This window comes from Aspergillus pseudotamarii (assembly GCF_009193445.1).
Source record: "Aspergillus pseudotamarii strain CBS 117625 unplaced genomic scaffold BDV38scaffold_70, whole genome shotgun sequence".
NCBI classification, from domain to species: domain Eukaryota; kingdom Fungi; phylum Ascomycota; class Eurotiomycetes; order Eurotiales; family Aspergillaceae; genus Aspergillus; species Aspergillus pseudotamarii.
The window spans coordinates 155,771-179,773 of record NW_022475084.1 but is presented as its reverse complement, the minus strand read 5'-3'; the positions used below and the strand labels follow the sequence as shown (position 1 = coordinate 179,773).

At 47.5% G+C, this 24,003-nt stretch overlaps 8 protein-coding genes across 8 annotated transcripts; 4 read left to right on the top strand and 4 right to left on the bottom strand.

Moving 5' to 3' along the window:
- Nucleotides 1-639: 639 nt before the first annotated feature.
- BDV38DRAFT_287074 (ribosomal RNA processing 1 family protein) lies at nt 640-1,753 on the top strand (the record flags this gene model as incomplete). The annotated part of the gene is made up of 3 exons (XM_032060797.1): nt 640-688; nt 774-881; nt 969-1,753. 3 exons carry the CDS (start codon nt 640-642, stop codon nt 1,751-1,753), a joined length of 942 nt encoding a protein of 313 aa, XP_031909281.1.
- A 117-nt stretch (nt 1,754-1,870) lies between these two features.
- On the bottom strand, nt 1,871-4,125 carry BDV38DRAFT_192791 (putative sphingosine kinase (SphK)). The gene is made up of 3 exons (XM_032052298.1): nt 3,772-4,125; nt 3,655-3,711; nt 1,871-3,485 (listed from the first exon to the last, which is right to left on the bottom strand). The coding sequence occupies exons 1-3, from the start codon at nt 3,908-3,910 to the stop codon at nt 2,173-2,175; spliced, it is 1,509 nt and encodes a 502-aa protein (XP_031909280.1). The 5' UTR covers nt 3,911-4,125; the 3' UTR covers nt 1,871-2,172.
- A 647-nt stretch (nt 4,126-4,772) lies between these two features.
- Nucleotides 4,773-8,323, bottom strand: BDV38DRAFT_259168 (coatomer subunit beta). Its single transcript, XM_032055802.1, has 6 exons — nt 8,218-8,323; nt 7,781-8,145; nt 7,300-7,720; nt 6,860-7,249; nt 5,200-6,808; nt 4,773-5,139 (listed from the first exon to the last, which is right to left on the bottom strand). Exons 2-6 carry the CDS (start codon nt 8,083-8,085, stop codon nt 4,997-4,999), a joined length of 2,868 nt encoding a protein of 955 aa, XP_031909279.1. The 5' UTR covers nt 8,086-8,145; nt 8,218-8,323; the 3' UTR covers nt 4,773-4,996.
- Nucleotides 8,324-8,452: 129 nt separating this feature from the next.
- Nucleotides 8,453-9,597, top strand: BDV38DRAFT_192752 (mago nashi family protein). Its single transcript, XM_032052297.1, has 7 exons — nt 8,453-8,544; nt 8,600-8,637; nt 8,690-8,785; nt 8,848-8,911; nt 8,966-9,053; nt 9,120-9,245; nt 9,297-9,597. Exons 1-7 carry the CDS (start codon nt 8,501-8,503, stop codon nt 9,309-9,311), a joined length of 471 nt encoding a protein of 156 aa, XP_031909278.1. The 5' UTR covers nt 8,453-8,500; the 3' UTR covers nt 9,312-9,597.
- Nucleotides 9,598-9,952: 355 nt separating this feature from the next.
- Nucleotides 9,953-11,138, top strand: BDV38DRAFT_287070 (GID4/VID24 family protein; the record flags this gene model as incomplete). The annotated part of the gene is made up of 4 exons (XM_032060796.1): nt 9,953-10,366; nt 10,421-10,571; nt 10,645-11,002; nt 11,072-11,138. 4 exons carry the CDS (start codon nt 9,953-9,955, stop codon nt 11,136-11,138), a joined length of 990 nt encoding a protein of 329 aa, XP_031909277.1.
- A 1,004-nt stretch (nt 11,139-12,142) lies between these two features.
- sskB (putative MAP kinase kinase kinase SskB) lies at nt 12,143-16,256 on the bottom strand (the record flags this gene model as incomplete). Its single annotated transcript, XM_032057862.1, has 2 exons — nt 12,143-14,444; nt 14,500-16,256. The coding sequence occupies 2 exons, from the start codon at nt 16,254-16,256 to the stop codon at nt 12,143-12,145; spliced, it is 4,059 nt and encodes a 1,352-aa protein (XP_031909276.1).
- Nucleotides 16,257-18,176: 1,920 nt separating this feature from the next.
- BDV38DRAFT_259156 (ammonium permease MEP2) lies at nt 18,177-21,127 on the top strand. Its single transcript, XM_032055801.1, has 7 exons — nt 18,177-18,398; nt 18,498-18,991; nt 19,044-19,108; nt 19,172-19,426; nt 19,488-20,162; nt 20,216-20,447; nt 20,506-21,127. Exons 2-7 carry the CDS (start codon nt 18,905-18,907, stop codon nt 20,626-20,628), a joined length of 1,437 nt encoding a protein of 478 aa, XP_031909275.1. The 5' UTR covers nt 18,177-18,398; nt 18,498-18,904; the 3' UTR covers nt 20,629-21,127.
- Nucleotides 21,128-21,769: 642 nt separating this feature from the next.
- BDV38DRAFT_192675 (uncharacterized protein) lies at nt 21,770-22,822 on the bottom strand. Its single transcript, XM_032052296.1, has 2 exons — nt 22,321-22,822; nt 21,770-22,260 (listed from the first exon to the last, which is right to left on the bottom strand). The coding sequence occupies exons 1-2, from the start codon at nt 22,509-22,511 to the stop codon at nt 21,921-21,923; spliced, it is 531 nt and encodes a 176-aa protein (XP_031909274.1). The 5' UTR covers nt 22,512-22,822; the 3' UTR covers nt 21,770-21,920.
- Between the last annotated feature and the right edge of the window lie 1,181 nt (nt 22,823-24,003).

Below are 24,003 nucleotides of genomic sequence, written 5' to 3'. Positions count from 1 at the left end.
GTTGGCGCTGAAAGTTGAGGAAGCTTATGGACCTGAAAAAGCCCTAGCGATTGGGCTCCCAGCTCTGAGTTTGTGTTCCGCAACCGCATGCTCGTACAAACTTGAATATATAGTAGGGTGAATTGGGGGGTATGGATATCAAAAGCTGATTTTATACTCTCATTCACGTAGTCTTATAGATACTACCCGTGATCCGATAACAATATGATCAAGCCGCCACTTTCTATTCTAGGTATTTAGTTTTTTTTCCCCCCTATATTGTTACTCTTTACCTATCTTCCGAGTATTAGTATTCCGTATCTTCAGCCTCAAAATCTAATTCTGCTTGCGGGCCCAGCTTCATCGATCTCACGATATATCGTGAATTGTATTAGTACTAATGGAAATACCTCCAATTATACTCTGTACTGAGTCCGTACTGTAAATGTAAGTTAGGTAAGTTATCAACGTTCCCCACCCTGTTGGATCTTGGACTATAAGTGGCGCACTTGCATCTTTGCCCAATCACAGCTTTGAACTCACCCCACCCAAATATCACAAGAGCAAACAGAGCAAACATTAAAAAAAAAAAAAGATTATGTCTGTATGATTGTCTTCGGCATATCAGTTAGACCTACAGCAAACAACAAAGCTACAGCCATGACAGATCTACAAAAGACTCCCTTCGTCAGGGAGCTCGCATCTAGCGGTATGTTCCAAAATCAGTCAAACTCCACCTCAATCGCATATGCCCACCTTTGCGACCCCAAACCCAAAGCTAACCTGTATCGCAGACAAGAAAATCCGGGACAAAGCCACCGACTCCCTTACTCTCTTCCTTCGCTCGAGAACCGACCTCTCTCTCATCGAACTCCTCAAACTCTGGAAGGGCCTGTTCTTCTGTACGTCCCGCGGTGCTCCCGTGCCTACATAAACCCGAGGTTGAAATACAATTGTATATCGAGAAAACTACTAAACGACTCAATTAGGCTTCTACCACTCCGACCGCCCACTCACGCAACAAGCCCTCGCGCGGAGCCTCTCCTACTCGCTCGTCCCGACTATCCCCCGCTCCGCTGTCCATCGTTTCCTGCGCGCATTCTGGATCACCATTGGCCGAGACTTCCATTCGCTGGATCGGCTGCGACTGGACAAGTACCTGCTTCTGATCCGTTTCTATGTTGGGGTTGCTTTTGAGATTTTCCTGAAGGGCGCGCAACAAAAGGCCGCGCAGGACAAGGACAGCAACAAGAAGCGGAAGAGGGAGGCTGAACAGAACGGAAAGTCAAAGAAGCGGTCGAAGGGAAAGAAGCAGAGCGTGGCTGTCGAGGAAGAGGAAGAGGAGCAGAACGATGAGACTAAGTGGGCAGAACTGGAGTCGTACATCTCGATCTTAGAAGAGGGCCCGCTTTGCCCGCTTAACTTTGACCCCGACCAGCCTCCTACTGATGAGAAGAAGGATTATGTCGCCATGCCTCATGGCCCTGATGGGTTGAGGTACCATGTTATGGATATCTGGATTGATGAGGTGGAGAAGGTGCTTGAGTTTGAGGAAGGTTCTGATGGGGTGCGGAAACCGAAGGGGGATGTCCCCATTGAGCTGATCTTGAGACCTATTGAGAAGTTGCGAGCCGACAGCCCGTACAAGCCTGTTAGGACTCGGGCGAAGGAGACGTTGGAGGATGAGCGATTAATCGAGTGGGGATTCCGGACCCGGAAGGTTGAGTCGCATGAAGAGGAGGATAGTGACGAGGAATGGGGCGGATTTGATTGATTTCGATGTATTACTAGAAAATTTGATGACTATTGTGGGGGTTTCATGGTGTTAATTCTTTATATACAATTATGGCGGTCGCATATTATATTTTTTTTCTCACACTAAAGGCTCTTATTGCTGGTTCGGAAATACATATATAACAACAATTGTCCTTCCATGAACTCTATAGTATAGTTGTCTACATCACGAGCTATAGCTGTTAGCCAGCTCTGGCTCACGGTATCAAGCTAGCAGAGCCTTAAACCCAATTGCATTAAAAGCATGCCTGTGCTTCCTCGAAAGTCTTGCGCGCGGGTATCATAAAATGCGAAGACCAGTAATAGTAAATATATGGATACAACCAAAAGACATCACTAACGACTTGCTTCTCCATCATGTTTCGTCTTTACTTGAAGCAGGGCTTTGTGTCAATGACATTAGGGCCTCGGGCCCTCTGCCTCGTAGAGATGTCCCGATTTAGAAAGCACTGTGCCAAGACCTTTATGGACTTCAGCCTGGAGAGCTTCGAACGGGATGCTTTCACCGTCAACGCTGATATAACCTTCCTTCTGACGAGGGACCAGGCGGTAGGCAGCAGCTTTGCGGATCTTGACATCGGGCATATCAAAGAACTCATTCTCGGGGATGGCGGTCATCATCTTGAGGGTCGTAGTACGGGAAATTGTTCCGTTAATGGTGACAATGTCCATTAGCCCATCGTTGGGCACGGAGGCTGGAAAGAAATTTGTGTCCTTGGACACAATAGCCATTTTGCCCGCGTAAAAGTTGCCCATTTCTTCTCCTGGAATAACTTCCCAATCTTTGGGAAGATCATCTTGGACCGTGCCGTATCTAAGCTCGGGAAGACCCTTGGACTGTCCTGCAGTCTCTTCTGGGGAACGGCGCGGGGCTGGGTTATTTGCGTATGTATTGTAATGGTCTTTGATCGCTCTTTTATCATCAATCTCCACCTTGATGGCGAGATCGCATGGGTACACCGTCCGTTGCATAATACGTACAAGGAAACCGTACGTGAAACGGTGAGCCCCCATCCATCGGATGTTATCGGTTCCCAGGTCTGATTCCGCAATGACACCGAAGGATTGAGACAAGAACGACAGAGTCCGAGTGTTCCCTTGCGTAAGCGAGACCAGATCCATAGGCGTTCTCAGGCCTTTGACAATCGCAAGCGCTGCCACTGAAACATTGCCCGTCCCACAAAGGTTCCATGCCATGGCATTGCCAGAGCCGCAGGGGATCATGGCGACGGCTACTTTTGCTAGTGCTTCTCCAGCATTCGGTTTCTTTCCTAGACCATTGAAGACCTCGTACGGCAAACCATCACCGGAACAGCAAACAATAGCATCATAGGCGTCAATATCGATTTGCTCCACAATCTCGGTGGCGTGGCCCCGATGTGTTGTTTCCTGGACATCCACAACACAGCGCGCAGCTGCGAAGACCGGCGCTGCATGTTTGTGATAGCTCTTAGAGGCTGCACCTTTACCGCCAAATGGGTTGACCAGAACTTTAAGTCTTTTATATCGTTGTGCTTCGCCATATGCAAGGTCTAACAATTGCGAAACCCACGTCTGCGCATTTGTCTTTTCTTTCTCGGTGATCGGGTACTCAAGGGCAGCCACGGAGATGCTGTCTTTGGTAGCGGCTTGGGCATAGGTGATGGTTAGGCCCGCAGGGGAAATATCGGCATCCAAAATATTATATAGCCCGATGGAATGGGTAGTTTTGGCTGTAATGGTTACAGTCAGTCATATTGAACATTTGTTTTGAGTCGATGGGTGTGTTAAGTTTTCTTCCTGTGAAGCAAAGCGCGACAAGAAAGAAAATCAAAGAGAAAATAAAAGAGAAAATAAAAGAAAAGAAAAGAAAACGGAAGGAAGGTATTCAGTGCGACATACATGACTTGGCCACCAAGCCACAGCATGCGCGCTGATCTTTTGACTTTTGGCGCTCGTCTGTAGCACCAGAGTTAATCAACAAGGAATTCTACAAGCCATTGGTTCCTAACCACGTACCGACAACAAGAAGGGAGTCACCCCCGATAGTAAGAGAAACCGATTGTGCTACCGTCAGGGTTGAATCGTGCTGCAGCAATCGTTGAGAATCCGGCTGATCCGCATGGTTGAAAGAAGCGCCATTGGAGGGAGAAGTCATGATGTTAGTACGTTGGGAAGCGAATATCGCATCCTATCAAGGGATGGGGTAAAGGGAAGAAATGAAACAACTCTGGCAGGGGAGTGATCAACAGGGCAGAGACGGAGAGAGAGAGAGAGAGAGGAGGAGGTAAAATAAGTCAATAATAAGTTATCAGTTACTAGAAGTTAAGTACGGCGTAGTATGGAAGACACGGGCGGAGAAATGGGAAAAGGCTAAAAAAAAAATAGAAAGATTTAAATTGGCTGACATTTGGTTTCATTTAAATGTTGCAAAGGCCCACCAGTTTCCCTCAGGTACAGCTGAGTACTGGACGTTTTTCTCCTTGGAGTATATCTTTCGCCATTCGGGGACCTGACAGGGCGGACTTCCCCTGGTGATTCTTTTTTGTTCATGGTTGTATTGTAATGACAGTCGACAGTCATTTGCCCACCTCATTTATTCCTTCAATATACTACGAACTACTTCGCTATCACTTCCGGCACTTCCGCGCGTATTACTCCACGTTTTGAACATGGACTGAAGAACCATAGCCATTGTCGGTCCCCAACCATGTTTCTTTGAAAATACCGAGCCCAATTATTGGGTCCTTTCCCCTCACCATGCGTAATGAACCTTTCCTGAAATCCAGTGGCCCTTCCGTTGCATTCTCACCCAAGGTTGGGTCGGGTCGTGTCAACAGCCGAGGCATCAGCGATCTGCGGGGTGTGGAGACAGACCGACGGATACTTCAACACTTGAATGTAATAAATAATAATACCCCAATGAAGTATGTACATAATAAATACATGGTTAACTGTATGATCCACTGATGGACATTCTGTACGTTAGTTGACAAGGGGGAACATTCCAGGAACCTCATTAAAGGTCTATTTGTAAAATTCTTTCATTTCAAAGAAGGGGAAAAAAAAGTCTTTTCTCATCCAGTACAACACGGTAGAAAAAGGAAACACGTATAGTCAAGAGATTCGTCCATCAGAGTCACACTGAAGAGAGAACAAAACGCAGATCAAATACAATAGATACTATGATAATAAGATAGAATGTAAAAGGGTAATCAACTATTCAAGCGCTGGTCAACATCAATTAGGCAGCCGAGGCCTTTAGGCCTTTCAGGGATCCCAAACTCAATGCCAGTCCCTGTGAACGGCTTCTTATCCGCACAAATCCAGTGATCGGTCCATCGTCTCCTTCCTTCTCAATGCTCAAGTTTGCAAGTGCATCCTCGCCTATGACACCGTTAGCCGTCGTCCAACGAAATACTCCTAACACGGGTTAAGTATACATACCAAATACGCTCCGGGCATATAGATTAGCACTCAAGAATCGGCAGTCTCCCTTCAGCGATGCTTCTGGCGTCAGGCATGCCATGTTGGTGCTGTCCATGAGTTGCTTGAGGAATTCGCGGAGGCTCTTCGCCTTGGAGTTGATGTTGACCTTGTTCTCCCACTCGAATTCGGTCCACATAGTCCGGAACTGAGTCTCGGTGCAGTGAGCGGGCTGGATGTAATCCATGATATCGGCATGGATGTCGTTGAGAATGACAACGTGCGACTCGGTTGAGCTGGCGCCATCATACACGATGTTACCAAAGATGACACCGGTGTCTGTGGACGATACCTTGACTGTAGCCTGCACATTCAAGAAATCGCGAGGTCCGAGGTTATGGGTTGCTGGCCGTTCAACAACCTTTAGGTCTCCAAGTGTTGCAAACTCGACTGACAGATTTTGCAGGGTTTCCAGAGTTTGGTTGACCAGAAGAACATCCAGAACAATATCGAACTGGTGAACGGTGACGTAGGCCTCCGCATAGACGGGATCAGAGAACCCAGTGAGTTGTACCACACGGCTGAGTTTGGAAGAGACAGTTTCCACCGTGGAGTCCCCACCAGTGGCCTTGGCTAAATCAAGCTCAATCTCTTCCGCGCCTTCAAGAGCGTTCTTCTTGGAGAATTGCCGGATAGGGATAGCGTCATCGATCTGCACAGCACTCTTGGCCTTCTCGACTGCCTCCTTAGCAGCTCTCTTCTTGTCCTCCACCTGGACCATGGCCCGGAATGCCTTCCGGGTGTCCTCCAGAAAAGTGGTTTCCAGTTCCTTCCTCTCAGAAAACTCAGCAAGCGAACGTACACAGCACATGATACGATCCACTGAATCCTCGTCAATAGGGGCCTTGACGAAATGGGATTGGCCGACACGAATAATCGAGATCATGATCAGCATTGCTTCCGCACGCAGTGCGTTGGTCCGAGCAGCATCCTCAGAAACCTCAGAATGGCGCATCACCAATTTTGTCAAAGTGGAAGAAAGAACGGTTGCTAGGTAGTAATCGCCATCCAAGATCAATTGACGGAGAGGGGGCTTCTGAGCAGCTTTGACGGCTTCAAGCCTGGCTGCAGCCGCGGACTGGCTAGTCAAAGCGCTTTCAGTAGCATACGTGCCGTCTGCCAACACCTTTCTGGACCCTGTTGGCGCAGAAGGCTTGGCATGGCCATTGGCCTGTTCCTTGAGTGCACTGTCCTCTGGGGTTTCGTCGAGCAACCGCTGTTCCGAGGCCAAGATAGGGATCTCACCCAAGCTAGCTCTGATCTTCTTCCAGGCTTCACGGATGTCTTTCTCTTCCAAAGAGTATTCACCGACAACCCACAAGACACCGCGGTAAACCTTTCCGGCACGGACCTCACTCAAAGTCGACACCAGGCGATCGACGATGGAGGCGCGCAGGTTAGGAAACTTCTCCACGACCTCCTTGACGAACGAGATCACATCAACGGCAGAGTTATTGTTAAAGTCCGCAATGAAGTCCATTAGAAGATCAACAACGCTAGCAGCGATCTCCGAGAACTTAATGGCACAGTTGTGTATCGATTGGATAAGAAGTTGACGATACTCGCTATTCTACATAGGTTGTCAGCTGGATGCTTTGTTGCAATGGAATCGGAAACATACCTTCTCGTATTGCTCATCTACAGTCTTGGCGAGCTCTTTCTTCAGTAGCATGACAATTTCTTCGACATTCTTGCTGGAGACCATCTCCAATGCGATACCAAGGGCCTTCCGCCGAACGTCGATGTCCGGGCTGGAAAGGACGCGTAGAATTTCCATCGTGAGATCCTCCAAGACACCTTCATTGCGGATCCTTAGCTGGTCAACCCGATCAAGAACAATGAGCTTCACGTTGTTGTCGGCCTCCCTGATGCATAATTCGATTAACTTCTGGGCAGCAGCCTTAACGGCTACTGGGTTACTGGTGAGAGCAGTAAGGGATGTCGCAGCCTCGTAGATAACGGTACTGGTTGAAGCGTCTAGGAGGTCGAAGATCAATTTCAGGTACCTCGCCTGCCGTTCGTTAGCAGCCTGTAACAGCCTTCTGCTCTTCGATGACCCACCTTGTTCTGAGCGTTCTGTACCGCATCTTTCCTGATAAATTCAAGCTCCGCCAGCTGGAGGAGTTCATCTGTATTCGGAATACTGTCGAATGTAGAGGCCAAGTACTCTAGGGCTTTCTGATGACTGATGGACATGAGAGCTGCGAAAGCATTACGCTTGCACGTGCCGTCAGTCTCGGTGTCGAGGAACGTCTGGATGAGTTCAGGCGCATCGGGAATAAGAGCTTCCGAATGTTGGAAAATAGAAGCGACAGCCCACACGGCATTCTTTCTCACATAGGCATGACGGTGTTCCAAGCATGAGCGGGCTGACGAAAGGAGGGGTTCAATGAGTTCCGGCTCTCGGAGCTTGCACAGGAAACGAAGGGTGTTGCCTCGAATGTATTCGTTGGGGTGCTGAAGGTCATTGCGAATACCGTTGCTGCGCAGACGAATGTGCATTAGAGCAGCCACCAACTAACGGCCGAATGGTTTGCCTTACCAGACCAGGATCATCTCTTGCTTCAACTTGCCATTCGCATCGAGCTTTGGGCAGATTTCGTAGTAGAAGTACAGCAGCTTCTTGAGAGGCTTGCTCTTCGAAGGCATCACAAATCGAATAATGTGCATCAAAAGCTGGTGCATTGGATCTCCATTGAGCATGATCGTGATGATCGTCCTCATCGTGTCCATCTTAGTTTCATCATTGCCCTTCTCCAACTGCAACTTCAAGTCCTGTATGGAAGGCTGATCAGCCGTGTTGTCCAAATGGACAAGACTGTATGCATTTTCTAAGAACGACGCCATGGTGACGAGGGTTTAAAAAGTGAGCGGCCGTGGCAGGAATGGGATAAGGAGGGAGGAGAGCTAAATGTGGTCAGTACAACAGACTATTGTTATTGATTGGATCCTTCAGGGGAGGCGGGCAGGGAGAAGTACCGGAACTACTCTCCTCAGATGTACGAAGCAAACGGTAGGAAGAAACTTGAAAAAACAATTCGACTCCCCTCACCAGCCTTGCATTCACCAGCATGTAATGTTGATCTGAGAATCAACGTTGTCCATTTGCGCGGCGGAGAGCGCAAGCTGTCCGGAGTGTGTGGATGACTAAGCCACCATCCCGTGCAAAGGCCCAACTCGACCCAGGCACCGGCACCTAATTTACAGCCAACGACTTCTATTGTCTGCCGCAGCCGTTACTGGTGGAGAGAGCCTGGAGAATATGTCGACGCAAAACCAGAACGAACCTTTCTACCTTCGCTACTAGTAAGAAATGGATACTCGTTAGCCCAGGTTTCCTCAGCTGCTGACAGTCCTGCAGCTCAGGTCACTCTGGGCGGTTCGGACATGAATTCTTAGGTTGGTGTTGCTATGGCATATTGGCTTTCCTTCAGGTACTAACGATTATTAGAATTTGATTTTCGCTCTCTTGGTGATGGTCGCAGTGCTGCCGTGCGGTATGCAAATAACTCCAACTACCGCAATGACTCCCTTATCCGCAAAGAAAGTGAGCGCTAGTAAAAGAACTCGCCGTGAGAAACCACACCGTCGCTAACGGGAATGTTATAGTGTGTGTGAGCTCGTCGATGATTCAGGAGATCAAACGGATTATCAAGGATAGCGAGATCATGAAGTATGCGATAGGTTACTATGTTCAGACAAAAAATAGGATGTTAATGTGAAACAGGGAGGACGATTCCAAGTGGCCCCAGAAGAACAAGGATGGACGACAGGAACTCGAAATCAGACTTGGAAATGAACATATCTCCTTTGAAGTACGTTTTTAGCCCCGGAGTGTTTGGGAACAAGGGACGAGTATTAACGTGCACGACTTTGCGCAGACCGCGAAAATCGGCTCGCTGGTGGATGTGACCGAGTCCGCCGACCCAGAAGGTCTTCGGGTTTTCTACTACCTTGTCCAGGATCTCAAAGCTTTCATTTTCTCTCTTATTTCTCTTCATTTCAAGGTAATACCAGATTCTATTAATTTCGAAGACACCGCTCTGACCCCCTCGCAGATCAAGCCTATTTAAGACAGTTACTTCACAACGGTACGAGGTTGTTCAATTAAGGATTCAAAATAAGGGCGTTTTGGATGGTGAGGCAATTGAAGTCCGAGAGTCAATTTCGCAATACATATACAATGGGCAGTGATGACGCAATACTGTAGCTGGCAACCGATATCTACCGAGTGCGTAGCAGAGAAATAAATACCCATCTGATGACCTGATGAACTGTGTGTAATTGTGGCTGTTCAGTAATTGTGTAGTTTTGTATAAAATAAAATTAAACGGGGAGGGAAAGGAATTTGTATCAAAGGGGTGGAATGGAATTAGTAGACCATAAGCCAATAATGGAAATGGAATGAATGCCTGAGCGGTGACCTGAAGGCCAAGGCCCGCCAGGAATTATCCGCCCGAAGCGCTGGTTTGCCTCCCCCGCGCTCGCATGATCAGCGGGCTTATCCCTTTTGGGAAGGGCGTCTTCCGCCCCGGACTTCATGAGTCGAATGGACTTTCATTCACCACCCCTTTCACATCAAACCTTCTCTTTCGTCTCTTCTTAGTATTTCTCTCGCATTGTGTGTAAACATTGCTGGTCTGTTTTCTTATCCCGTCGTGTGAGAGCCTTATACCAACCGGATCCGATGTCATTCCTTTTCTGATTCGCCTCAATGCCGACCCCGAGTGACAACACACCAAGCCTGAATGCCACATCCATCGCTGAAGAAATCTCCACTCGGACAACATGTCCGCCTGAAATAGAGAGGCTGTCGTCCTGGCGAGACTCACCTGAATCTACCGTGACGGAGAGCGATGCTCCCGATAATGCCCTCTCCCCCACCATTACGTCGGCGCAGTCCGTGCTGACTCGGTCGGATGATGCTATAACTCGTTCAAACACAGATGCATTAAAAGCCAGTGCTGTGCCTGGAGCCTCTGCCAAGAGTATGGAAAAGTCCGACGAAGATACTGCTGCGGGAAGATTGAGTCCTGCTGGGGAATCGCCACGCTCCTCCAACCAGTCGTCTTCTGTTACTACACCTTCCACTAGTGCACTTTTGAATTATGAATTCTCAAATATACGGGTATGCGACAATCGGAATTATGTCTTGGTCTGATGTTTTCGCTGACAATCGAAGCTTCTGCCTAATTACACATCGTCCTTTTTGCGACCCGGGAGTAAATTCACCGGCACGCAGCAGTCAGACCGTCAGATATACAATGTCGATGTAGAGATTAAGCATGTTGATATGGTTGAATCATATCTTTGTGGATACCTTAGAATCCAAGGTTAGTGCTGCACCCCAACATGACTACGACTGGCGCTTGACGGTCGAACCTAACCAATTGCCTTTATATGCAGGTCTCACGGAGGATCATCCCACCCTTACTACATTTTTCGAAGGAGAGATTATTGGAACAAAACATACATTCAAGACTAGAAATGAAGCATGGGGCGCTACAGAAAAGACTGATATGCATCACTGGGCGAGATTCCCAGCCTGGAGACCGTTAGCTAAGCAGGCGAAAAGACCGGACTTCACATACCGCAACTTCGCCCAACGCGAGCATATCTTCATGCGATGGAAGGAGTATTTCCTTGTGCCCGACCATCGTGTAAGGACAATCTCAGGTGCAAGCTTCGAAGGCTTTTACTACATCTGCTTTAACCAAGTGGAAGGTACCGTGACTGGTATATACTTCCATGCAAAGAGCGAGAAGTATGTGTCCCAATTGCTTGTAAAACTTTCCATCATATCTTTCTGGTACTAATAAATTAGTTTCAATAGGTACCAGCAGCTGGAGCTCAAACACGTTCCGGATCACGGCTGCACCCCTGCTATCGAATTTCGTTGATACCAACTTCTATGGCGCGGGACAACGTTCTGGTCATCAAGTCCCTCGGCCTTTACCTTCTACTTCTTTTTTAATTGCCTCTATTGCCACCTTCTAATTCTCTCCACCATTTCCTGCCTGTGATAAAATTTACGGCGTGGTGCTCCCAAAGCACAGGAATGCTTATTTTCTACCCTCTCGCTCCCTACTTCAGACACTCGATTCATGGTTTTTATGATGGCTGTTTTCTTAAATTGGCGTCCTCGTTGGTTCTAGGGTTCTAACTATCACCACATGTTGTCTTTATTCCTTCTATTTTCTTGGTCTTTGTCTTTTATTCTCGATCCACACTGGGGCCATTGTGTGCAAATAGGTAGCGTTATCTGAAGGATCTCGGTTCAACACGTTTGGGCTATTTTCACATTTCATTCATTTTTCTCGGACTTGAATAGTAGCCATATGCTGTCTTTTGTGGACCATATATTCTTATACGAGTGATACTCCGAACCCGATATCCCGTCACCATGTTGATTTCATTGACTCATCATGCTGTGAGAAGGAGGTATCTAGATCCACCTTTGATGAAGTTGATTTCGCAGTTTCATGACAGCTTCTAAAGAAGTACACTGGTACTAAGGGCTGAGAACATGCCGCTAACATAGTAGGCTGGAGGTTCATTTAAAACATGGAGATGCAAACTAAGATCAAATTGAGCTTCATGCGTGCAAGCATCGTATGACAGAACCGTAACACCATGCCTAGACCTAAGGAGAAGAAACCAGCGCTAAAGAAAAAGGAACACACCACACGTTAAGGATTGACCGGGAGAACAGGTTTTAGTCATTGTATGTATAAGGGGTATCAAACGCAATCTGTTGATGTGGTGGGGAGATAGTTTTGTGATCATGTGCAAAACTTTTCTGAAGAAAAAGGGAAAGGAAAGAGAAAGAGAAGAAGTATTGTTCAGGATCAAAGAATGGGTTAAAATGTATATGTGACAGAAAGAAACAGAGGATAGAACAAGATCACATATAGCTCGAATTCTGACGGCTGCCCGAGGTGGAACTGCTTATGCTGCTACTGTGATCACTGCTAGGTGTTGGTGGTTCAAGTACGACCTGTTGTCTGATTGAGACTATCCATTCGTGCTGGAGCAACTCTGCTGCAGTAGGTCTCTTCAAAGGATCGCATTCGAAGCACCGGCGGACGAAGTCAATGCCCGTGTCGCTGAGTTGATCATGGGTCGGTAACTGAGGCTGATTTCCTTGGGCAATATTGTACATAATGGCCCACTCGTTGTCCAGAGCGGACCAGGGACGACGACCAGTCGCCATTTCTAAGATCACACAACCCAAGGACCAAATATCAACCGCCCCTTGGCGGTGGATCAGTTTGTTGGAGTCGCCGCGAATCACTTCGGGTGACATGTACATTGGTGTTCCGGTCATTGTTTTTTGGTTCTTGCCCCTTTGGTTCGCGATCTGGGCATCTTTCGGCACTATAGCCTCCTTATGACCCGCTGAGGCGAAAGCATCCATGGGAACAACAGTCCTGCCTTGGCGAGCGATGATCTTGGCCGCACCAAAGTCGACATATTTGATAATGCCGTTATGATCTAGCAAAATATTTTCCGGTTTAATGTCCCTATGGACAATACCAGCCTGATGCAGGTATGCCAATCCTTCCAGAAGCTGGAGAGCATACACCATGATGACAGTCTCGTCCTCAACACGGCCATGCTCAAGCAAGCTAGCAAGAGATCCGCCCGAACAATACTCCATGAAAATGTAGACTTTGTCGCGGTGAACCTCGATGCCATGGTATGAAACGATGTTAGGGTGGTCCAACACCTCGAGAACACCCATTTCGTCGCGGATCTGCTGGGCAATTTTGGGGATGAGCTGAGGATCTTGCAGTCGGATCTCCTTGACCGCCATGAGATAATTGCTATCGAGATTGATAGCAGCGTAAACAGAGCCGAACGTTCCGCCGCCGATGAACTGGCCTTGTTGCCATCGAAGAGTGACATTGGTGGCAGACGATGACAACACAGCGAGAGACCTGTCGGCCTCATTAGATCCTTCCAGCACCCTTCCTAGGGCCTGACGTTTCGCATCTTCTTCCACTCTCCGGTCTTCAATATCTTGTAAGTGGGTTAGACGTTGCTCACGAACAAGCTTAGTCGCTTCTGCATCTGTCAGAATCCGACCGGAGCCAAATTTCCGACCGCCTGCACGCTCCTCCATGCGCTGCTTCTCAGCCTGAGCTGCACGTGAAGACCGAGCACCCATGATATCAAAATGAGAAATAAGAAGTGACATGCACCCGGCTACCTTCTGCCTCAATAGAGCAAATTGAATATCATCCATTGACAGAAGATGCCTGCTGGAGGTTATAGCCATTGCGAACTCTAATGCTGACACAGCCCACTTGAAAGTTTTTCTATCAGCGGCGTCACAATCATCACAAATGAAAGACACCCAGTCGAGTGACAACTCAACAAGTCTGGCGCTATTCATTGCACGCCTGTTCGGATCAACATTGGACGAGCGCTTGCCGAATTCAGTAGCAAAGGCGTAGCACGCCTGGATGAGATCGTGGTTTTCCACCCCCCTTTCTTTCAGTTGATTTCTAATGATCGCTACACTATCCATGATAGTCATAGACAGCTTGAACGAGATCTTTTTGATCTTGTTTAGCTCCACGTTCACCCGTCCAAGATTAGCGCGTTGTTCAATTGTCATGTCAAGCTGCATTCCAGTCAACTGAGACAGTTCCTGTCTTGCATTAGACAAGCGTTGTTGTGTGCCCTCAACGACGAGACGCAGTTTTCCCAGCCGTAGGTCCGTAGGTTGCTCCAACAAGCCCACTTGCATTTCCTTGCCAGCCCAGTTTAGGGGCTTTTCCGGGCGAATTACTAGGATATATGGCACATGAGGCGAGTCTTTGGGGACATCCTCCTCACGAAAAGATGTTCCTAAAATGGCTCGAATGTCGCCAGGGCGATTCCACAGCGCTTGATGCGCAAACAGATAAACCCCTTTTTGCCCAGTAGATGCATTTGACTTGATCAGGAAATGGTCGGAGATCAGGAGCGACTCAAAGAACTCATAGGAAACATCTGCCGGAATATTGTACTCTGTAGCATTCTCGAAGAGCTGTCGAAGGAAACGAGAGAAACGGTATAACTTTCGCTGGCGAATCCGGGTTGAATCCAGGACGCTCTTGTAACGTTTGTCCATGTCGGCCGGGTCCTCATTTTGGCGTATTACCAGTTCTCGTTCAAAATGGATCATCAAGCGTTGGAGGGATTTTGCGGTCAATGCACTATTTGCTTGTCAGTCAAAGGTCACACATGCACACTACAAATCAGATACTGTACCTGAACTGTTCGGCCACTTCAATATCTCCACCTTCAAGCTGACGACCGATGTGATTGGAGAACTCCCAATCTTGTTCGAGAATCTCCGCTTCTTTAAATGTGTTTTTATTCGCATTTAGTTTCCAATTCAGGAGCCGGAAGTAGTATTTCAAGGCATCTAGAACGACCGAGTCGAAGTTCTCGTCAATGCAAGGGGGCAGGTCCCAGCCCGGTTCCGGTTTCGCGATATCCAAGTAGCGTTGCTTGAGGTCGACCGCAACCCTCATCAGAATCTGAAATTGCGAAATCATTTGGTCGACCAAGATAGGCGATTGCTGTGCAGGGTCTCTCATATTTTTAGCATAAGATAGTCGAACACGGATGATCTCTTGTATGAGACGCGATGGGAAGTTGATCAACGTGAGAAGTTCCTCGATGTAGGGAGGTAAGTGCCGTTTGGCGAAAGAATTTGCATTTTCAATCAAGGTACTCTTAGCTTTCTGAATGACTTCACTGACGCCGTGGAGCATATTGTGTTTCCCTTGAAGGGTCTTGAGCCCGTCCTCTTTCATGATGCGGTCGAGGAAGGACGACTCGTCGGTAAGATCCCTGTTGACAGACTTGCCTCTCGTCTTGCTAAAGTCAAGCTCATCGTTACCGACCCACTTCTGCAAAATGGCAAGCTCCGTATTGATAAGAATCGTAGTGTTATGCCATGCCAGCACAGCTTCACGACTAGAGATGAACTCCTCGGAAGCAACGCGAGCATGGGCAACTTCCAATTCCTTTTGCGTTGAGTAGAGCATTTCACATCTCTCAATCTGTTCGACGATGTCCTCAACTTGCTTGATTGGTGGCTTGCCAATCTCCGTTTCACCCTTGATCTCAAACTTGATAATTTCCTCAATTATCGGCCCAAGCCCCGAACGAGCCTCCTCGATCAATTTCCGCTGCATGGCAATACTCCTCCCACATGTCTTAGCCCTGACTCCCAACCATATTGCATTATTCTGAGCCGACGACCGCTTAGTGTCGGCAGACCCTAAAAGTCGTTGTTTTTCCTGCTTCACCACGTCTCCCTTCAATACCGAAGCCAGCATAGAGTGCCATTCGAGCCTTTCCTGGTTTTTCGGATTCTTCAGTTCCTCAAGCGTTGGTTGATTATCATCCGTAAGGAAAAGTTGAATATCTGGGTCGTAAGCGTCATCTTCAAATGGCACCTCTGACGATGGGGATGGTTCTTCTAAGTCGGAATCACCGACTATGCTCATATTTTGGGCCTCGTCAAAGTGGCTGTACCACGCCTGAGGATCCGCACGAATCCTTTGAACATATGCCTTTTCCTGGGCTCTGTACTGGGCGTTGGGGTCCCGTCTGGGGTTACGTTTTGTCGATGATGATCTCTGACGGTCATTCTGAAAGCTGATGTATTGAGGTGGACGGCGTTGAGGAGCGTATGTATTGGAAGGTGTCCTGGCGGGACCTGCCGGACGTTGAGGCCTCACATCCGACACTGGAAGACCTTCGCCGGGTGACGCCTTTTCAAGCACGGCTGGGGTTCCGACACTGGAGCCGCGTGGACGTGAGGCTGTGGAGCTGACCCAGGATGGGAGACCCGAAGGAGGCGGCGAGGAGGAGATTGTGGTAGCTGGCGTTTGTACTTGGCCGTCAAATGCGTCTGTAAAATTCGAGTTTGATCTGGCGTAGGATTGTTGGAGAAGCTCATCGGATGACCCTGAGCCATCCGAGTCATTGCTGTTCATATCAGGGTGCTCCATGGTCTCAAATCCACGATCCTGGTGAGCCTCCACGTTTCGCATGGACTGGATGGCGGAGTTGATGAGGAGGAGCTTATGGTGGATTAGATAGGGGTCTGTGGCGGTGCTTCCCTATCAAGATGATTGTGGCTGCGCCCGTTAACTAGTTACTGTGTGGATGCTTACTAATCAATATGGTGGAGGGTGCTTCTTTGACTACCTTATACAGAGTCCATACAGTGTGAACCCCGTTAAAGCAAAGTATTGATTTTATTTGGGCTGCAGAGAGCTTATTCATGACGTATGCCAGCCTGTACGGATACTTTGATTAGGGGAAGTGTCCACGCCTCCCTTTATCACCGTCATGCGCACCAACGGGAGTATAGTACCTGGAACTTTGAATTATTTGCAAATATTAAGAGCCGATCAAATCCTACGGGCAGGTTTCCAGTATGACAAATTTATGAGTTTGTCTGTAAGCCTGAATATATAATAATTAGATTTTTTAGGCTCTGCAGTTGGCCATGGGACAAGCTCGTCGATCAATAGTAGCATGCATCAAAGGCGATATCATGTTGATCAGTGGGACCTGACGCTCGATTTGGCATGTGCGGGTCATGGCACAGGAAAACAGTTCAGGACTTGACCTCAGGATGAACCTCTGGGGAAGCCTTACTAGTAATGGTAGATTTCAAGCCTCATAGCTGTTGTATGTACGACGACTAGTATATACATTCTCACAAACAAGTTTGAGCTTGTATAACTACTACACAGTAAATGTCGTTCTCAGGCCCATATTTGCCACATTTGGTATGTCTTTCATAGTGTATGCAACTCCTCCTCAAGCTTTTCGATAGTCAAAAAAATGAAAGCAAGGCTCTGTACATCCACATGTGCCTCTGAACTCAACGGGTCATACGGAGATGGATTGAATCAGTCAATATTGATGCCAAGGGCAAGACAGTGCCAAGACCGTACTATTCCGGTACTCCTCGGGATGCCGAGCGGCCACTAAAATCCGGGCTCTGACCAATGGGAGCTTAAATGCTTATCTCTACTTCTTCCTCCTCTACCTGTCAGTACTAGTAGTATACGTACGTAGTACGGAGTACGTCGCAAGAAGAGGGAAGGAGGCAGGTACCCGGTCCATAGATGTGCAAGATCATCATGTATAATTTTGTATCTTTTTATAAAAAGAAAAAGAAAAAGAAAAAGAAAACGGCAGACTAGGGGAGGGTCCAGATGGGGGGTCCTTTAGGGCTTTGCTGCGTAGTATGATGGTGGAGACAGTGTTCATACTCCGGAGAACCACTACAGTAGTAGACTGTCCAACAGTAGTAACGGGCATCAATGATTCCATTGCTCTATACGACCTGATCTCAGATTTGGGAACGATGGTCTCTATCGATAACCGTGCAAGTTCGTAGTCAGTGACGGTAATAACAATGTGTGGAAGGTAGCCAGATGATAAGCCACCATGGAAAGTGATGATTGGCCCCCCAGGAGGTTTGATAACGAGCTGATACGAGGAATTCGAGCTAAAGCCAATGAGACTGACAGGCGATTTTTGACAAACAAGATGCTCTTTTTGGAGGGAGAATTCGACCCTGGAATTCAAGTTCAAATGAAGCCCATGATATTCCTATATCATTTGGATGACATGAACAGAGCGACAGAATCAAATGACATGAAGATCACTTACTCCACTCGCTTGATGGAAATGAACTACAGCCGATACAAGACTCGGGAATATTATTGATTTATTGTTTATCTTTTCGTTACTTATCTATCTATCTTGCTTTTGGTCAGGATAATATGGGGGAATCCGAGCTCCTGATTGGTCGTGACGGTTCCCTATCTCTGTACACGTCCAAAGGCTCCCGACCTACACTAAGAGCTTCCAATCCACCACTGGAGGGTTTTTCCATTGTCGGTACTACTACTGCTACTGCTGCTGCTGCTGCTAGTACTAGTCGTCCATACTCACCAATCAATCATTTCAGACTTTCCATGGAAACGTGCTTCTGTCCGAGATCGCTCCACAAGTCTCTCTTACCCACAGAGTATTAGAAAGATTACGGACAAGTGGTTAGCAAAAGGAAAATAAATCAATTCATTCATATTACCGAAGGACTATCTATCGGAAAGCTTCTTATCCACACTGTAAGTAATAGTCAGATGAGCACTGGCTCGTAATCCTTCCCATCTGTATCCACTTTCCTGTCTTCAAGGCAGGTCTTGGTCTGACTTCTTTGATATTAGATGATACCAATCAAGTGGGTGATGATAATCAAGGTGCATCCAATAGTGGATCAGGGCGTGTGTCGAGGCTGAAGTTTGTGACTGGTGTCGTCGACTTATTTATGACTCCTGTATCCTGTGTCCCTGTCTGTCATATTTTCGTTCTTATCGCCCCTACGCCACCTATCCTTCTCTCTCTCTCTCTCTCTCCCTCCCTCTTTCTGAGCAACCTGATTTTTATACCTGTCCGATTTCTAGAATTGATCCAACCGGTTGCCTACCGGTCCAGTGTTCCTTCGAGAATCCCATCCGCTCAACACATCTCATCGGACTGAATACTCGTTGTTCAGCGACAGCCACGGTGATCCACTCGAGCCTCACAGTCTCGGATTGTTTTGCGGTATTCGATCCGCAGGTAGCAATTCCCAATGGCAGAATACCCTGTAGCCTACAATGGGTCGGCGACCGGGACCGGAGGTGACTCTTTGACGGAAGATCTTAACATCTACTACAGCGTTGGTGCTCCCCGTCAACAGCCCTTACGAACGGGTCAACTAACTGTTTTAGTCTGGTGACATCGCATGGGTTATTGTTTCGACGGCTCTTGTCTTGTTGATGATTCCTGGAGTCGGGTATGGAACCCAGGGCCACGAAGTCCAGCCCTAACCAAACAATTGCCTTGCTGACCACACAAGATTCTTCTATTCCGGTCTTGCCCGTCGGAAGTCGGCACTTTCGCTACTATGGCTATCGATGATGTCTGTCGGAATAGTCTCCTTTCAGTGGTTCTTCTGGGGTTACTCTCTCGCTTTCTCTCATACTGCCGGAAAATATATCGGTGACTTGAACAACTTTGGGTTCAAAGGTGTCCTGGGTGCACCGTCTGTTGGTAGCGACAAGGTCCCGGATCTCTTGTTTGCTGTCTTCCAGGGCATGTTCGCATGTATTACGTGAGTCTCAGGAACGCCCATATCTTTTCCACCTATACCCATTATACTTACAACCAACTAGCGTGGCGCTCGCAGTTGGTGCTGTCGCAGAGCGTGGCCGCATGCTTCCCTGCATGGTTTTTAGCTTTGTATGGTCCACCATTATCTACGATCCTCTGGCATGCTGGACCTGGAACTCGAGCGGTTGGGTAGCAAACCTTGGTGGTCTTGATTTTGCGGGTGGTACACCCGTTCACATCGCCTCTGGTTGCACCGCATTGGCATACTCATTGATGCTTGGAAAGCGCCGCGGACACGGTACCCATGAGCTCAACTATCGCCCACACAATGTCACACATGTGGTTATCGGTACTGTATTCCTTTGGGTTGGGTGGTTTGGATTCAATGCCGGCTCCGCCTTGAGCGCCAACCTTCGTGCCGTCATGGCAGCCGTAGTTACCAACCTCGCCGCCGCCGTGGGTGGTGTTACCTGGTGTCTTCTGGACTACCGATTGGAGAGGAAATGGTCTACTGTTGGTTTCTGCTCCGGCGTGATAGCCGGCTTGGTGGCCATCACCCCCGCATCAGGCTTTGTCACTCCCTGGGCCTCTTTCATTTTCGGTGTCGTAGGAGCCGTCGCTTGCAACTATGCCACGAAACTCAAATACGTGATCAAGGTCGACGACGCGCTTGACATCTTCGCTGTCCACGGTATTGGAGGTCTGGTAGGCAACCTTCTGACTGGGCTTTTTGCTGCGTAAGATGACCCGTACCCTCCGTCCGTGTGTGCAACAGCTAACATAACCCCAGTGATTACATCGCTCACCTTGATGGCTCTACCACAATCGATGGCGGTTGGATCAACCACAACTACATCCAGCTAGCTTATCAGCTCGCCGACTCCGTTACTGGAATGGCATACTCTTTCTTCGGAAGCTGCATTATCCTCTTCATCATCAACTTGATCCCCGGTCTCAGCTTGCGTGCCCCCGAAGAAGACGAGATTATGGGCATTGACGACGCCGAGATTGGCGAGTTTGCTGTAAGTCACTCCTTGACTAGACTAACCATCCAATGACAACTAACTGACATGAAAATAGTATGACTACGTCGAAATTACCCGCGACGTGATCAGTGCCGCCAACAGTGAGAACGGCGAAGCTGCTTCCAAGCGTAGCTTGACTCCAACAGGCAACGAGACAACCATAGAGACCAAAGCTTAACCCATTTCTTGTCTATGAGTTGAGCTTGATATCTTTTGCTACACGTTTCTTTTCTTTACATTAATCATAGTATCATCGTGCAAGGTCGCAGGGTAGTTGTCACCTTGACCGCCCACCACGATACCTTTGTATATACTTATGCACCCATTCATTCTTTCCAAGATTTCCTTTCTGTCATTTTCATTCACTTCTCACTTGATCATCGGAAAAGCAGTACATGTCATTACTGTTTTGTCTCTGATGCTTCTATTCGACCATCTTCCTTTCTCTTGATCCCCATTCTTTGCTTTCTTTGCAGATACCCTTCTCTACCCTGATATTGACTTACATATTCATTTACTTTCTATTCCATGAAGTTTCCCTATTTATTTTCTATTTTCTTCGGTATAAACTTCAGAATAACGGTCCCAAAACAGCACCCAACCCCGAATCAATGAAACCTCAACTTTCTACTAAGTATATAAAACATAATGAAACCTACACAGACCATACCTCCACCAGAAAACGAAACCAATCCCACAAAGTAGAAGTAGAAATATATTCCATAATATAGCCCTCTTTCCTAGGGTTTACACATAACATAAGCACTTAGTGCCCCACACTTAAAAATATCTAGGCACGTCTCAAACATGGACCGGCTCTAGGACACGCCCCAGACACTTACCATCCCGAAGCACTCCAAAGCAACCATGAAGCGCGCAACATCACCATATCAAGTATATAAAAGTATCTTTCTCGAAAACTGTCTATGCTATACCTAGACTAAAGCACTAGAATATATTAAAAGCATCTATCTTTCCCAGGACTATCTCGCAACCAACCTCCAATTTCATAGGAATGAACTATAGTGATATGTCTTTTCATGGGGGCATAGGTATTTGCATTAGTATCCTTCCTTTTATTAACTATGTCTGCCGTTACGACCGTCAATGAGTTTGGTGTATGGTTACTAGTTTGAAGCCTACTACGGCTTATGTCAGAGCCGGGGGTTTATGATACTCATAAAGATCTCGATTAAATAAAGAAGGTTTCATTTCAAGGTCTAAAGAGGTTGAGGTAGAGTATCTTGAAAGACTTGGAAAATTCATTCTTGGTACAGAAAACAAAAAGACACAAAACATTGCTCTAGTCTATCCAGTATCAGCCACCATGCTGATGCCCGTGCGGTATCTACTTTATCAAACAGACAAAACGCAAAACGCAAATTTCAAAACTTGAAAAGAAACAACTTTCCACATCTTCGATTCCCATGTCTAGCCTTATCCCGATCGCCATCAAAATGCTAGTGGAGCTTAAGAAGAAGGCTCAGCGGAAGGCGTAGACGAAGAGGAGGCAGAGGGAGAGGGAGAAGCCGAGGGAGAAGCAGAAGGAGACGAAGAAGGAGAAGGAGGGGTGAAGACGATGTTTCCATTGAAGTGGCACTTCTTTCCATTATCGGTGCCATTCACATTGGAACAATTCCAGTTGGTGTCCTCGGCGGCATCATCAACGGTAAGAGAGACTTTCGAGGTGCTGTTTTCCCGCTGCACCTGCAAGGTGAAGGTGGAGATGTCGTCCACGCCGTCTGGGAACTGGACCAAATACGCACCGTCGCTGGTGCGAGCGTTTGAGGGAGGGTTTCCGGGACGTTCCCTAGCCATGTATGTTAGCTTGGTCGTTGACCGGAGAGGAGGTGGGGGAGAAGGAGCGTACCAGAGCACGTTGGCATCGATAGGTGCCTTGTTGTAGTTAGGGTCACTGAAGCTGAAGGTGACAAATCCCTGCTGGTCGTTCTGAGAGGCAGAAAAGCCGCTGATGGCGACAGCTTTCTGGGCTCGCTTGCCAGGCACGGCCAGCGCGGTGCCGGCAGCCAGGAGGAGGGTGCCGATAGTGGTGGCCTTCATCTTGTTCGATGATTGAGTCTATCAAATGAAGAGGAAGTAGATTATGGAGAGTCAGGAGTAGTTTAGTGATTGAGTGGTTGACAATTGAGTTGGATTGTTGAGGACGATTATATTCAGGATGAGGATTAGCGAGCTTTTATATCCCGGTGATCCCTTGATTACAATCTTCACGGTAGCGGCAGAATATAGATGGTGAGATGGGCACTGCTGCGCTCAGCCCACATGCTGTCTCAGCATGCATATACTAATTCCAAGCTCGAGCGGCTGTGGCTGAATCTCGACACTTCCCTCAGGCCTCCCAGACAGTAAGACGGGTCATCCCCGACCGTGTCCAACGACGATCCCACAGGTACAGTAGCCCTAACACAGTATAGGTTAGGCCGATTTGAAGCTTTGTGGATGCGTTAACTTTGGCGTCTCACCCTGCAGCCCAGGCTAAACTCCAGACGAAAATAAGCATCCTTAATATAGCAACTATGCTTGAATGGGATGATGTAAGATGATGGAAGAGAATCCAGTGTCTGACTGGGGACTTGTGGCCCTTTTGCCCAGTTGTTGTCAACCTCGTTGAAATAGCTCACCATCGCACTATCTGTACTTAAAGTGACCATTTGGGTGATTATTAGTCGGGAATAAGTCTAGAATATTGAATAAATAGCATTGAATTGTTCTTCGGTAAATATGGCTCGGCTAAGATGGTCGTCAGCTTCGTCTAGATAAATGGGGCCAGAATGGACTAGAGTAGAGTAAGCATAAATCTTACCGAGTTTCCAGAGGAGGGAAAATAAATTATCCATGTGTTCCTGCATTACTCTGAGAATCAATACTAAAGACCCCTTCTTCAGCTCTAAAGGAAACCGATGTTGTGGCAAGAAGTCATGGCACCTTCTTACATTATTTGTATCGTTTGATTCCTCCCTAATATGGCGTTTGACTCAATACGTTTCGTTGAACAAGAACGATAATTCTAAGGGATACACATATATACATCTTTCTGACTTCCTCGATAGATTTGGGATATCATATTTACGTTGGGCGCGATAGATATTTCAAAGAATAATTCCTACAACGTTTTGACAATGACAATTCATGTAACAGTAATATTCAGCTACAATACGGCGTATATCTCAATGATTTGTAATTTAAGACCATATTCTTTTCAAGACTTCAGGCTAATCGCCACCACTAGAATTTCATTGAGCTCAAATTGGCAGAGAGATATTCCCTAACACCTTCAACTCCGGGATACTCAGCACAATCCCAGATAATTGAAGAGCACCACCGAATCAGGCCCAAAACGGCAACAATACAACCCGACTGGGAAAGGGTTCCATTTTAGGAATTGGAAAAGGTACAAACTAATCCCAATCCAGTACTACAAAAGAGAGCACGGTTCTAACTAGATCAGCCCTAAGAACCCCGCATGCTCAACATTACAAAGCAATCTACTTCGTATCCTTGATGATTCGGAATCGTATACTCAAGATGCGAG

Coding starts and splice junctions, on each gene's coding strand:
- BDV38DRAFT_192791 (XM_032052298.1), bottom strand. CDS start 3,910: ATGACTTCTCCCTCCAATGGCGCTTCTTTCAACCATGCGGATCAGCCG. Junction 3,712..3,771: donor TGACTCCCTTCTTGTTGTCG/GTACGTGGTTAG, acceptor CTGGTGCTACAG/ACGAGCGCCAAAAGTCAAAA. Junction 3,486..3,654: donor TGGCTTGGTGGCCAAGTCAT/GTATGTCGCACT, acceptor TAACCATTACAG/CCAAAACTACCCATTCCATC.
- BDV38DRAFT_192752 (XM_032052297.1), top strand. CDS start 8,501: ATGTCGACGCAAAACCAGAACGAACCTTTCTACCTTCGCTACTA. Junction 8,545..8,599: donor CCTTTCTACCTTCGCTACTA/GTAAGAAATGGA, acceptor ACAGTCCTGCAG/CTCAGGTCACTCTGGGCGGT. Junction 8,638..8,689: donor GTTCGGACATGAATTCTTAG/GTTGGTGTTGCT, acceptor AACGATTATTAG/AATTTGATTTTCGCTCTCTT.
- BDV38DRAFT_259168 (XM_032055802.1), bottom strand. CDS start 8,085: ATGGCGTCGTTCTTAGAAAATGCATACAGTCTTGTCCATTTGGACAAC. Junction 7,721..7,780: donor CAAGAGATGATCCTGGTCTG/GTAAGGCAAACC, acceptor TCGTCTGCGCAG/CAACGGTATTCGCAATGACC. Junction 6,809..6,859: donor TAGATGAGCAATACGAGAAG/GTATGTTTCCGA, acceptor CAACCTATGTAG/AATAGCGAGTATCGTCAACT.
- BDV38DRAFT_192675 (XM_032052296.1), bottom strand. CDS start 22,511: ATGAAGGCCACCACTATCGGCACCCTCCTCCTGGCTGCCGGCACCGCG. Junction 22,261..22,320: donor ATCGATGCCAACGTGCTCTG/GTACGCTCCTTC, acceptor ATACATGGCTAG/GGAACGTCCCGGAAACCCTC.
- BDV38DRAFT_259156 (XM_032055801.1), top strand. CDS start 18,905: ATGGCAGAATACCCTGTAGCCTACAATGGGTCGGCGACCGGGACCGGA. Junction 19,109..19,171: donor TTGATGATTCCTGGAGTCGG/GTATGGAACCCA, acceptor TGACCACACAAG/ATTCTTCTATTCCGGTCTTG. Junction 19,427..19,487: donor GGCATGTTCGCATGTATTAC/GTGAGTCTCAGG, acceptor ACAACCAACTAG/CGTGGCGCTCGCAGTTGGTG.